The sequence below is a fragment of the Pteropus alecto genome, unplaced genomic scaffold (assembly GCF_000325575.1).
Source record: "Pteropus alecto unplaced genomic scaffold, ASM32557v1 scaffold7, whole genome shotgun sequence".
Taxonomy (NCBI): Eukaryota; Metazoa; Chordata; class Mammalia; order Chiroptera; family Pteropodidae; genus Pteropus; species Pteropus alecto.
The window spans coordinates 40,009,896-40,023,802 of NW_006494614.1; the positions used below are offsets into that span (position 1 = coordinate 40,009,896).

The following is a 13,907-nucleotide window of genomic DNA, read 5'->3' on the forward strand; positions in this document are numbered from 1 at the left end:
AACCAGGCCTTATACAAATGCCATTCTTGACGCTCTAGCCACACTGACTTCCTTTGTTTCTCAAATACACCTTTGTGCTAGTTCTTCACTCAGCTGGCATTGTTCTTCCCTTGAATCTCACAAACATAGCTCCTTCTAAGGTGTCAGTCACATCCTAACTTAAATGTCACCTCCCTAGAGAGCTCTTTGATCATCCAACCTAAAGGAGCCAGCCAGCTCACTATTTCCCAACACCTATTTTAGTTCCCGCCATAGAAGCTAAAGCTCATGATCTGGTATTTTTTCCTGCATGTTTAGTATCTTCTCCCAATAATGTCACCTCCATGAGAGCAAGAACTGTGTCTTAATAACTGTTTAACTCTAGCACTTAAATAAGTGCCTGGCACATAAGAGTCACTCAGTAAACATTTGAATTTTAGCTGTCATTCTCAATAGACTATAAGCTCCACAAAACAGGAACCATATTTTATTCACTGTTTTATCCCCAGGACTCTGACACTGAGTACACAGTCAATAGATGGATGGATGGATGGATGGATGGATGGATGGATGGATGGATGGATGGATTCCTCCTTCCCTATTAAGATTGGGCAAACTTTTTTGGTGAATCCAACACATTGTTGGCCTATACTGAACTTGTAGCCAACTAATACTGCTGTAAATAATTTTATATGAATTGCTATAAAGTTAGATCTTCTCACCTCTACCCATCCATTCCCCAAATTCTACACTTGTGTAATTGACTTAAAATAAACACAGAGCTTTAATAAAGTTTGACAGCTTGTTGAAATTAATCTTTAAAATACCTTTGTCAAATATTTACAAGAAAATAACACATCAAGAAAATTTAAATCTTTTCGGTCCTAATCCATAAACTGTGTAAGTAGCTGGGCAGAGACAAGACCTTCCTTAAAGTTATATTGAAAAAAAAATGAGGTATTAAAAAGTTAATCTATTTTGTCAGTGTATAGACAAATGACCATTTTATGCTAAAATGGTCAAAATTAACAAAGCCACAAAAGGAATGCCTCTTAGAGACTTAAACTAAGATATTGAATTACCATCTTGATTACCAGGAGTTATTAAAATATGACACAGTATACATATTTGCTGATTTGGGGGGCACTCTAAGTATCTAATTACTTCAAACAAAAGGCTACATTCTCAATTTTTTATATTGTTTTTATTCAAGAGTATACTCACAGGCTGGCACTTTAAAATCAGGCTTTTAAAAATAAAGGCCAAAACTGAAAAAATTTTGCAAATATGACACTGCTATAAGAATGATCGTCTTAATAATTTAAACCCTAAAATGTCCTGTGGAGTTAAAGTCTTTATACATACAATGTGTAAGATTGATATCATTTAAAATAAAAAAAAAAAAACACCGATCTTGGTCGAATTTGTCAATGAAGATAAACATCGGTTTCAGCCTTCCAGATATGAAAACCAGCAATTAATTCATCTTGTGACAGAATATAAACTGTGCTTCAGAATTTGGCCTTTAAAGTCTCTTTCTCCAGCAGCAAATCAGCATATCTATGCTGAAGTTCCTTTTCTCTTTCTTGTTGTCGCTGTACATCCTCTTTTAGACACTTGAGGAAACAAAAATGTTAAATAATTATTTCATATGTAAGCATACTGAAAATCAAAAAGGTCTTATGGTACTTTATCATCTTACAAACAGCTGAGTTGAGTCACAATTCTTAAAGCAAGTAGTCCCCAAAGAGAGACAAAAATAGCAATTATGTTTCCTATAAAACAGGTACTACTACAGCCATTCTTCGGTCATATGAACGACTGCCATCTTTCTGTAAAATTTCTCTTCTACCTCAAATAAACAAGCCATTATTGTCCTCTCGCTATCCACAAATGCATTTAAATAAGCTCTAACTGCTCTTTATCTGAGCAGAGGCTAACATGGACACTTGAGAAATAAAGTTAAACCAAAAGAATCTGATGTTTTGCAATGACTAGCTACTCCCAGCATCCTAAGTTACTAAACAAAAAGACACTGGTTTAATGTACCTCGGAGAGCTATATGAATGGGATGCAATTAACTTTCAGAGGACAAATCACAAGGGTTACTTATTCCATTTCATAATATATCTTTAGATAAAACAGAAAATGAGTAAAGGAAAAGCTTTTGTATACACCACTGGCCTGGTGTATCCATCTACATCCAGGCAATTCTAGATCAGAAAGTCAAAAAGTTTAGGCTCTCACTGAAAAAAGCCAGACAGTATCAACTTCAGAAGATAGCCTGCACAGGAAGAAGAAAAAAAAGTGCTGGATAATTCTTTGCAGCTCTCTTTCTAAGCAATGCTGCAAGACAATAATGTTACCTCTAGCCTCCGGGGAATAGCAGAATCTTCATGTTTCTTGAGTTCTTCAAAAGTGCGTAACTCTAAGTAAGCCTGCTCAATTTGGTCCCATAAGTCATTCAACTGTTTCATAAGCCCCATAGCACGAGACTGGTAACCCCCAAGCAAAATTTTCATCTTCTTTTCCATCTTTGCAGCTCTCTTGGCTTCTGTCGTCATGTGACCCCTATTTATCTGGGGCAGGGGGAGAGGAGGAGGAGGAGGGAAGATATCACATCAGCACACATGAAAAGCAGGCTAAATAACAGGACTAAAAGGGTACTTATTGGTTCATCTACCGTCTCAAAGCAGAAATACTTTAGAGTTCTTTATACTTCAGCTACCGTAACACAAAATTACAATAGTCTTGCACCTGAAGGGTTTTACAGGTTAGTCCCAAATAATCTATTTATAACCTCACTCCTGATTCAATCTCAAAGCAGGCTTGAATTTCATAGTATGGAAAAAACTAATTTCTCCTTCTGAAAATAACTTCAGCCATCATTAATCTGCATTGATTTTGGCAGCAACCCATCTTCACCACCTATATCTCAAAAATGCACCTCTACACTATATATGTAGTACATTTTAAAACTGAATAATATGCAATTAATGAACCATAGTTGTGATCAAAACATAACTCCTCAAACTATAAAATTACTAGATTTTTACAATGTAATAACGCTAAATTTGGCATAAAGCCTATTAAGGAAAGAGAGTATCACATTTGGCAACAAAAAAAATTTCATTTTTGAGGAGTAAAAGGATACTATAAAATTAAACGAAATGAGAGTTTTCCTATTAAATATGCATACTGAGCACAGGTGGGCTGCCTCCTCAGCTCATTCTAAAATTAGGGGAACAGAATTAAAAATGTATAAACTCACAAAAGAACAAGACAGGGACAATTAACAGTTGAACAAAATTCTAAAGCTGATGCATAGAAGCAGAGAAAGCCCCACCTTAGAAGGTCCAAAGAGAAGTGGATGAGAAGGGAGTAGGTGTGTAATGCAGACTCTCCCTGGCATAATACCTCCTCTAGGTGTATATTCTACATCCTACAATATAATTGCTTCATATTTTAAAATGATCTGCAAATGCTTGTTTTCAACATGAAATACTTAAAATTGTGAGGTCAAAGCCTTAGGAATACTTAGTAAATTTGTGTTGATTTCTTTGTGTCTGTCTGTTCCTCTTTTCCTCCCTCACTTCCTTTCTCTCTCTGCTCTCCCTCCCATCTCCCTCTCCCTCAACTGATTCCATCAAGTGGCATCCATAAGTAATCAAAACTAAGCAGTTTCAGCATAATGGATATTCTGTAATACTGTAATTCACAGTAATGTAACTGAGAGCACCCTATAACATGGAAGACAGTATGACAATGTTAATACTGTTTTTTCTGAGATACTGAATGTGGGGGCGGTGATAAATAAGCAGAGAAGGTACCGAAGGAAAATGTCAAATGCAAAAAGCTGATATGAAAACTGTACCTAGGATTTTTTTAAATATTTAGAAACAATATAATCTCCTAAACAAATATACAGCTTTCCATGACAGCTTTGTAACATCCCCTCCAGTGCATAACATCTGATTTAAAAACAAACATGTCAATTTCAATGCTTTGTGTTAAGTTAGAATATATAAGAACACCAAACACTAAAGTATTACTCAAAATATAAAGTATACTTCTACTGGAAAAATCTCCAATTTAGTTTATTAAAAGTCAAAGTCAAATGAGCCATTGGGAAGGGGGGAGAGGGGAGGACACGCTCATGTCTGTACATTAAGAACATGAGATCAATCTAAAATGAATTTAAATAAAGCTCTTTTAAAACCGGTCATATCTTCAGCATTTTATAAAAGTTAATAAGCTTTTTATTCCTCTGCAATTCACTTGAAGAATAAGCCATGAATAAATAATGTCCTTTATAAAGAGCCATTTTCTTCTAATAGATAACAAATCAACGTTAAGTCCCACGGCAAAGATATATCTTATGAGTCAGGAAATACTGGTGAAGTCAAGCAACACAGTACCGTGGGTAACTTACTCTTTCTACCTAGCACTGCCACCCAGATGTTCTGAGTTGATGCAAGTTATCTAACCTCTGTGTCTCCATTTCTCGAACATCGGTAAAATGGCAGTCTTTGCTAGAAGTTATTATAAAGCTTAAATAAGATAATGTTCATGAAAAACCTTAGCCGCCCAATGACTGGCACACAGTAAGCGGTCAATAAATGTTAGCTCTGACTACAATTATTTTACAGGCATTAAAAGTTTAACCATTTTTGCTCTCCTCTCTTAATGAACCAAGGGACGAAGGATGAGGCTTTAAAACTCTCTTTAAAATTCCAACCTTAATTTAAAAAATGACACGGACCCCTTCCTGGAAATAAAGCAAAGGAAAAAGAGCTGTTCCTTATTTTAAGTCAGCAGTTTGCCTCTTGAGAACCACCACACCACGTAACACAAATGGAGCACGTCTTTTCAAGTCAGTGGTTTTCAACCCCTACTAAACTTTAGAATTACGTGTAGAAGTTTTAAAAATCTACCAGTGCAGGCGCCCTAAACCTAGGAACCCTTATTTAAATGGTCTCGAAACTTTGTATTTTTAAAGCCCCCAGGTGATTCTAATTGGCAATCAGGATGGAGAACGCTTTTCAGTCAGTCATTACAGAAGCTAGGTATCAGCTGTTTCCTCTTAACTAGACCTACCAAAAAGTCCTCATTCTCAGTAAGTGAAAAACTAAACCCACGAGTTGCATCAAGTTCTGTAATACTGTAATTCAGCATATTCTAATAATATCAACATTTGATACTCAAATTACATGTGGATTCAAACACCAAAAACCTCAACAGCAAAAAATTTTAAATTAATACATTTAAGTGGGGTTTTCTCTGCTTTTTTAAAATTAGTCATACACAATAGATGTCAAATGATAATGTACACCTGAAAATTATATAATTGTATTAACCAATGTTACCCCAATAAACAATTAAAAATTAAAAAAAAATAAAAGAATATTTAAAGACAAAAAAGTCATACAAATTATCATTTTCATTGTTAAGATAATTCAATTAGCTATGCAGTGCACTCCATGGATATTCAATTTCCAATCTGATGTAACAGCATAAAACTTAAGTTCAGAAAGTGTTTAATTAGTCATCAAGGCACATTTAGTATGACTGGTACCTTGTATCTGGGAATTACCTCACCTCAAACAGCTGAGTCATATATTATTCTCAAACTACCAAAGATTTTCAAACTGCAAAGATGCTAGTTTCCACTTAATGCCAACAATTTTATTGGCTTGAGCTTTATAAAAGTCTTCTGACTCAAATATTATGCTAAGGTTCTAGCAAATATGGAAATAAATAATACAAAAAAATTTTTCAGGAAAAAATTTAGTCAACTATATAAAGTTAGTCACTAAAAATATAAAGAATAGAATACAGCTTTTGATATTAGATTTTAGCTGTTACCTTATATCTGCCATATGATCATTAAAATGAGAAGGAAGATATCTGTATACTTTGTAAAATGCTCAACCTATGACTGCTCAGTGCACTTTAACAGGGGAAAAAAACTACTAAAAAGTCTGGCCTTTTTTTAGCTAATAAATCTCAAGCATGAAATGCATATGCATACATGGGACAGAACTACCTTCAACTAGCCCCAAGTCCCCCACCCTACATACACAGAAACAACATTAAAGTCCAATAGAGTATAAAACCTTATTGTTTAAAATACAAAGAATTGGGAAGAACCAGACTGATTCATATTTCTAAGCCTTTAAAAAAACACACACAGAATTAAGCATTAGCAACTGCCCTGAAGGACAACTCATTTTGGAAAAAACAATATTGGCTTACAGAGCTTCCACTGCATCTTACAGCTGATTTACCAAAAGTTCTCCCCGAAAAATGATGTTCAAATCACTGTACATATAGATTTACCAAAAGTTTCCAAAAAATTTTTTTCAAATCCGTAGAGATACACTTAAAGTCTTCTTAAAATATCTAACAAAGTTAGCAGTAACATCTAACAAAGTTAGTAGTGGAGCTAAGATTAAATATTCTGTTCACTTGTCACCAGACGAACCTCCCAAATATGATTATAATGGAAGTCTGTGCTTTAAATATGTATCGGCACTGAATTTCTAATAATCTTAAATAAAGTTCACTAAAACTATTAGAAATTTAAAATAGGACAACACTTGACATAATTAAAGCTGACTTCATCCAAAATGAAAGAGCAAAATTCAATTTAAAGAGATGAATGAGAATATACCTAGATATAAATATATAAGGAAACCAAGCTGACAAATTTCATGCCCCATAATTCTGTTTTATAATATAATATCTGGAATTTGCTTCAAAATAATAAGAAAGGGGAAATAGATGAAACAAAGTAGCTATGAGTTAATGACTGTCATAGCTAGGTGAAAATACCTAAGGACTCATTACACTAGTCTACTTTGGGTATATTTTTACATTCCCATAATAAAAGATATTTTTTTAAATTCGAGTTCAGTATTACTCTAAAGGCTAATTATTTTAAGATCGTACACCACAAACCATGAAATATCAATACAATGAAATATAATACAGACATTAAAATGTATGTCAACTATTTCAGCACACCAAAATGAAATGTGTAAGTTAAAATCTACAATCAACTAAGATCTATTTATACTAACCAAAATCTGATTTTTAGTCTCTCCTAAAACCAACCCATGCCTTGTATTTCGGACATTCATCAAAATGTAGAGAATAAAAACTCAGCCACCCTCTTTCAAGGTGAAGTTACTTCTTGATACCTCAAGGTATCAAATCATTTAGATAACACTAAGAGTGATACAGACCTGAAGAGAAATGAGAGAGAATTGCCATTCGCTTAAACTTGCTATTTACTAGGCACATAGGATCTCATTTAATCTTACATTACCTCACTTCCATGAGATAAAAAACATTACCCTCCCAAATTTTATAGGTAAAAAAATTTGAAACTCAGAGAGGTTAAGTAACTGGCGCTGGGCCACACAGCCACTAAGTGATGAAGCTATACAGTTGTGTCCTACTTGAAAGTCCAACACATTAGGCCAAACCACTGCTAATAAACTGAAAGTTCTCCCTGCCTCAGCCCCCGAACCGCAAACATGCCTGAAGAAATTCAAGCTGTGGGACTAAATGGCTTAATGCCACCAGACAGTTCCCTGAAAAACAAATTATTCTAGACATATGTAAACAAGATCTTAACAGATCTGCCCATCATTCTTTCCCTGATTTAGACATTAACCTGGATGTATCCACATATATGAACTCTGACACTTCAGAAAAGCTTTTACTTTCCCTGACCTTATATTTTTAAATTCCTAATTATTTTATTCTTAACAAACTATAAAACTAAAGGAAAACAAACATCTCTCAGAAAATTTTTATGGGGAAAAAAATTACTTAATTTTTTAAGAAGCTGGGCAGACTATAACTCATGTGATTATTTAGAGATTTCACCAAAGCTAATCTTTGCCACAGACTTTAAATGAGAGTAAGTGATCAGGTTTCTTTTTATTTTTTAATGATATTTATATTACACTATTAAATGAACAAAATAGTGTATGATGATCCCAATTTTAAACACTCTCCTTTCATCCACACATAGTTATGTGTGGATGCACAAAGTAATCTTTTTCCTACCATATTTAATCATACATATGTACACACATATATAAATATAATATACATATACATACATACACACACCCCACAAAATGTTTAAGGTGATTATGTCTAAACGACACGTTCTTTTCCTAATTTTTTAATTTCTTTTAAAATTTTCTACAAAGTACATGTATTATTTCTAGAAAAATGCCCTACAAATGTTATTTTTTTAAATGCATAGAAGAGAAACTGTCTAAAAAAGACTGGCCTGAGACCAATGGAAAACTGATGGTCCCCAGGAGATGAATCAGTGGAACCATAAGTGTTTCCTTGGGTCATTACAAAAGGGGGCTGTATGGGACTTATAAAAGTGTAATTGTTACTTTCAAACTCACTAAGTTTGTTAAGGTTACTAAGCTTAAGTAATTCCAAAGTAAACACATTATCCTTGGGTTTCCAATACTGTCTTCAGTTAAAGTCTGTTACAGTGAGGTTCAGAAACATTAAGAGCATCCCTCACTGAAACTCTTGCTTGGGGGCCCAGAATATAATCTTATACCACTGGAAAAACAGGTTTAAGGATACCCAAAATAAATATAGAGTTAATGGCAGCTCCACTTCCCAGCCCATCATTCAGCAATATGATCCTGCAGTAGTAAAGATGTGGTTCAACCATCGAAATGTTTGCAAGCAACAAGAGTCCATGACTGACTCTTCTTTAAACTCTATACTGCTCACTAGCATTAATTTTTATCAGTGAAATTCTCTATATTGACGAGATACAAGTCCGACTAAGTGATTATTGCAAGCATCTAACAGAGTTAACAATTGTCAGAATGCATTCCCTGTAAAGCAAGCTAAGCACTATAAAACTTTAATAAAAACCTTTCCAAGAACAGTTAAATACCAACAAAATAATACCGAAAGCACTTTACATCTGCCTAAGTTAGGAAATAAAATCGAACTGCAGGAAAGAAATTCAACTCAATGGTGAAGGCATGAGAGAAGCAATATGCTTGTACCAAGGAGACCTCTGGTCCAACTCTGGAGTTCTTGCTAGAAACATCCAAGAAATCTGCCAATGGTTTTAAGGGTCAGGGCAGAGCAGAACTTGAGAAAGAGAGCATTCCAAAGTACTGGAACTTCTCTCCTGCACTCCACGTCATCCCCCACACGTACACACACACAGAAATATAAGCATAAACCTGCTGAGATACAACATATAGTCCTCCAACTAGAAGTGCCTACCAACTTAATCCCTACCCTAATTTTTTACTTTTTAAAGTATTAAGCGAATATTTTTCCTGTGTAAAAACATCTGACTTTATAATAAAAATCACTGAGAAAATGAGATCCATTGTGCAGCCAAATTTGCTAAAATATAACCATTTCAGTAAAGGCAGGGGTTCTCAGAGTTCTACAGATACACTGAGAAGGATTTTAAATGTGTTATCTGTGTTCTTTAAGTTACTTTATTTCCAAGAAGTCAATGTTACATAATATTTCTTGACTAAGTTGACTGTGCCAGTAAAATACAGGGAGAAGTATTACTTCTGGACCTAGTTTCCACCTCTAAGGAAAGCCTTCCCATTTTTATAGCTAACATGACAAAATCTACTTTTCAGCCAAACTTCCTCAACACAGCAGTTTAGATACTATTTCAAATACTATTAAATTTAATAGCAGGCCTAAATTCAGACTTCTCATTTCACTTTTGCACCTACTGGAAATTATTTCACTCAAAATAATTATGTCTTCAGACGATTTCCTATTTCCACTTAAAGTGGAAACAAATTAGAACACTTCAAATTCTATTTGCACTTCTCAAATACAGTAATGACTCATTTATCTGGCATCATCAGAAAATGAGGTTCTCCACATTAAGCATTCTCCAGATAACTGCAGTCCACAGGAGCAGGGAGCTCATCTGCCTGTTTCCTTTTGTATCCCTAGGGCCTGGACCAGGGGCTGGCACATAGTAGATGCCCAGTAATATTCACCGGACATGGGACTAAATAAAGTACTAACGTACTTTTATTTTTAACCATGTGGTAAAAACTTCTCTATAATTATAGCCATCCCTCTCTTAAAAAAAAAAAAAAAAAAAGACACTGAACAGAAAGAGGCTACTCTCATTTATTTAGGCTATCACTATAATCGCCAATCACTCTACCCTCCAACCATACATCCATAATGCCTTCACAGAAGCTATTAACATACACACAGCTTTTTGCCACCATATTTAAGTGATCTCAACAGGCTATGCTTTCTAACTTTTCCTTTTCTAATATTACCTGTCATTTGTTCGTTGCTGCTGTCTTATTTTACATAAAAATGTTTGGCAAGTTTCTAAAATTAATTCTGCCTCCAAAGCAGAATAAAATACATGGACTTGGTTATAATTCAGAAGTCTTTCCACTTACTTCTGACCTGTGACTACATTCTGATTCTATTTATTTAACAGACTCCTTGCACCACCTACCACATTCTACATAAAATCTGAGATGGTTCTATTAGTTTTAAATGACTATCTTAAGGATTTTCATTTAAGTTCTAAGTTTCAAATATTAATCATGAGTAATGGCTCAAAGACTAGCTCTAATATAAACCTCAGGGCATATTTTTTTAATCCATTTAGGAGACACCAACTACGACAAAGCTGGATTTCATCTTGCTTGATATGCTGTGATAGGGCCATAATTTAAATTCACTGTTTCAAAGTTCATGGCAGCAAAAATCAAACACACTAGCAGCCATAGTGTACTGTGCTTGCACAGAAAGGCATATCTCCCTGAACCTAAGAGTAGAAAGGATAATTTAAGTATAGTATTTAGTTTATACAATACAACTAGAGTTCCTTCCCCACAACAAACTTTGAATAATGTTTATAATTTAGCAATCAACTGAAATGATGAATTACCACAATTGAAATAAAATATTTATGTAGCTTAAACCAGTAGAATTATATCTTCAAAAACTAAAATAAGCTCAGGCAAACCTAGTTGTGAATTAGGGATGGATACAAATAAAATGGGGGATTTGTTTATTTGGGTTTTTGAGTCTCTTTTCTTCTTTTTAAAGATTTAATGAACTTTCATTTGAAATAAGCATAGTTTACTAAATTAAAAGATTTGATTACATATTCTTTAAAAGTATCTAGTTAGGTAAACAATAAAGTAAGTTATCCAGGAGTCAAGAAAAATTACTTCAGATTGTTTTATGAATATTCTTCCAAAATCACCAGTCCTTCCACAAAAATAGTTCAACGGAAGATTTCAGTTCCTGGTACTGAACTGAACAAAGAGAACCACATGTTTTTAATGGTTGCTCATAAACGACCCAAATAAATCTTCTAAAGAACAGCAGTGGTTCTTTCTGTACTTTTCCCTTCAAAACTCACAAGACCAATTCAACATAGAAATAAAAATTACTGTACTTTATAGCACTACTCAATTCATGACACATTTATTTGCTGTCATGAAAGTTAGTGCCTCAACAAAGTAAATGAGATTTAGGGAAAAACTTTTTTTTTATTTTTTATTTTAAGAGCACAAAATGTCCTTCCATTTGATACAGAATTTTCCCACCTCAAATGAGAAGATTTTCAAACTAAGTGAGAGACCTAAGTATTTATATATAAATGTTACAAGAAAGATTTCCAAATAGCTTTCCAATCAACTATGATGCTGACCTTAGATCATAATTACACTGCTAACTACCATTTATAAGAAATGAAGCCTACACAACAGAAAATCTTAACTTAAGATTTAACTGCTGATGTTCTACTTTCCCTCCACCGAGAATTAAAACAGAGCAACAGCACACCCTACTGGAAGTTAGTAGTATAACTAAGTAACACTGGATTGCTAAGGTTTCCTCCAAGATGAGAATTACTTCAGGAAGAAAACTAATTTTTCACTAAATGATAAAATATGTTCATGAGCATTAACCATTATGTGCCTACACATGTGCTCTGAAAGGTAAAATTAATCTAGAATAATTTCAATTTAAAAGATACTGCTTTTTCCAGCTCATTTCCCTAGCCCCACACAGTTCCAACCACCCCGATGATTTTATTTATTTACTATTTTTTATTTTAAACCTTAAAAATATTTTCAAATCTGCTTTCTGTAAAGGAAAACTTGTAATCACATAAGAGGCCATTTTCTGCATGAGACTGCCTGAAGCAACCCTTTCTTTTTCCCATTCCATTTTGGCCTCAGAAACATCCCTGAAGACCACCATTAAGAATCCACAAGGCAGTCTAGTGGTCCATGAACCACAATTTGCATGCCAATGGTAAAATACCTACACAGATTCTGGAATTCAAAAAATTCAGATTCTATTAAGAAACCACATGCCATCAAACTCCCACCTAGTACATTTCAACATTTTCACAGACATGAAAAAATCATGGAAGCCATTCTAGATAATCTAACTCTCTCTGCAACAAACTCAGGAAATCAGAGGATGAACTAAAAGGTATGTTTTGTAAATGCGCTCTTTTGGCTATAGAAAAAAGTCTTGGTACCACTGAGATCCCTTCTTTGAGAAAACAAGCTACTCTAGCACTGATCTACATTGTTTTGAGTGACTAGTGTTAACTTCTTGGCTCCTGCTCCCACATCTAAAAGGTTCTGACTGACTGACCTACGGCCAACTTGAAGGGCACTCTATCATGAAGGCCAGCAACCCTGAAAAATCCAGAGGCCAAAAATCAAAACTTCGGAATAGTTTTCCCTCAAAAACTGCAAAGACGAATCCCCCTCAGGCCTAATTTTCTGAAGTTGTTTCCAGTGGTATTATTTGGTTCATTATTTCAAAGAACATTTAAATTAGAACATTAAAAGGATACCAACCTCAAGCCTCTTTTCAAGTGACTCAATTCTGTCCTTTTTGCTTGCTAGGTTGGCCCGTGTGTAGCGGCTCTGCCCAGGGAGATATAAAACTTGACTGTAGCATTCTTCCCACACCTGGTTATAAGCTTCACTTGAGAGTTCTCCATGGCTCATACCTTGTTTTACCACTTCCATCTCCTGTACCAGAACGTCCTGGGCCTGTTTATAAATAACAATTTCAGTAAGTTTGAATACTAGAAATATTTGCCATCAACAGAAAGCTTTAAAAGACTAGTCTTTCCTCCTTCTGGGGGCAAAGGCAAGGAGTTCTGGTTGATTGGCTATTCTTTGGAGGGGGGAAATATCTAAGCAAAATGAATTAAGAAGCCTCTAAGTCAATGACAACTGGTCTGAAAAGTCAAGCACCCATGTACTCCAATAACAAATGTCCTCTGCCTTCATTCATTATAATAGTAACTACTATTTTTCAGGTATCTACTATGTGCCAGGAACTGGATTTAATAGTTTTATCTATATTATCTCCAAACACCACAATCACCTTACAAAGTAGCCAATATTAACTTCATTTTGAAGTTGATAAAACTGAGGCTCAGAGAGATTAAACACCTTGTTCAAAAGCACATCACTAATAAGCAGACAAAGCAGGATTCATGCCCAAACCAAATACCACCAATGCTTGGGTGAGCTCCTTTTAACTCTACCACCCCTCCCTACACTTAGGACTTCACATGATCATGAAAGGGAACTAGGCATTTGTTTCACACATGCCTTTTTTTTCCTCATCTGAAGGAACGCCCCTGATATTGCCAGAGAATGAGACTGGGGGCACAAATCGAATAATGATGCATCACAGACAAACTTCTGTTCACTACTGAAGAAACAGTTATGATGACAGAATGAGAGGAGAGTTGGACAAGCCTGGGTTTAAATCACAGCTTTACCACTTAAGTAGCTGTCTGAACTTGTTTAACTTCTCTGAGCCCATTTCTCAACTGTAAAATGGGGATAATACACATAAAAAGCCCA

The 13,907-nt window shown here is 34.8% G+C and overlaps 1 protein-coding gene across 1 annotated transcript in view; it reads right to left on the reverse strand.

Annotated features, from left to right (window-relative positions):
- Positions 1–1,161: 1,161 nt before the first annotated feature.
- Positions 1,162–13,907, reverse strand: part of CDC5L (cell division cycle 5 like) — a 38,263-nt gene continuing 25,517 nt past the window's right edge. Inside the window, exons 14-16 of the mRNA XM_006926485.3 lie at positions 12,882–13,079; positions 2,346–2,558; positions 1,162–1,595 (exon numbers count right to left, since the gene is read on the reverse strand). Coding sequence (XP_006926547.1) covers positions 1,491–1,595; positions 2,346–2,558; positions 12,882–13,079 — 516 coding nt within the window. The 3' untranslated portion in view covers positions 1,162–1,490. The remainder of the gene's footprint in view (positions 1,596–2,345; positions 2,559–12,881; positions 13,080–13,907) is intronic.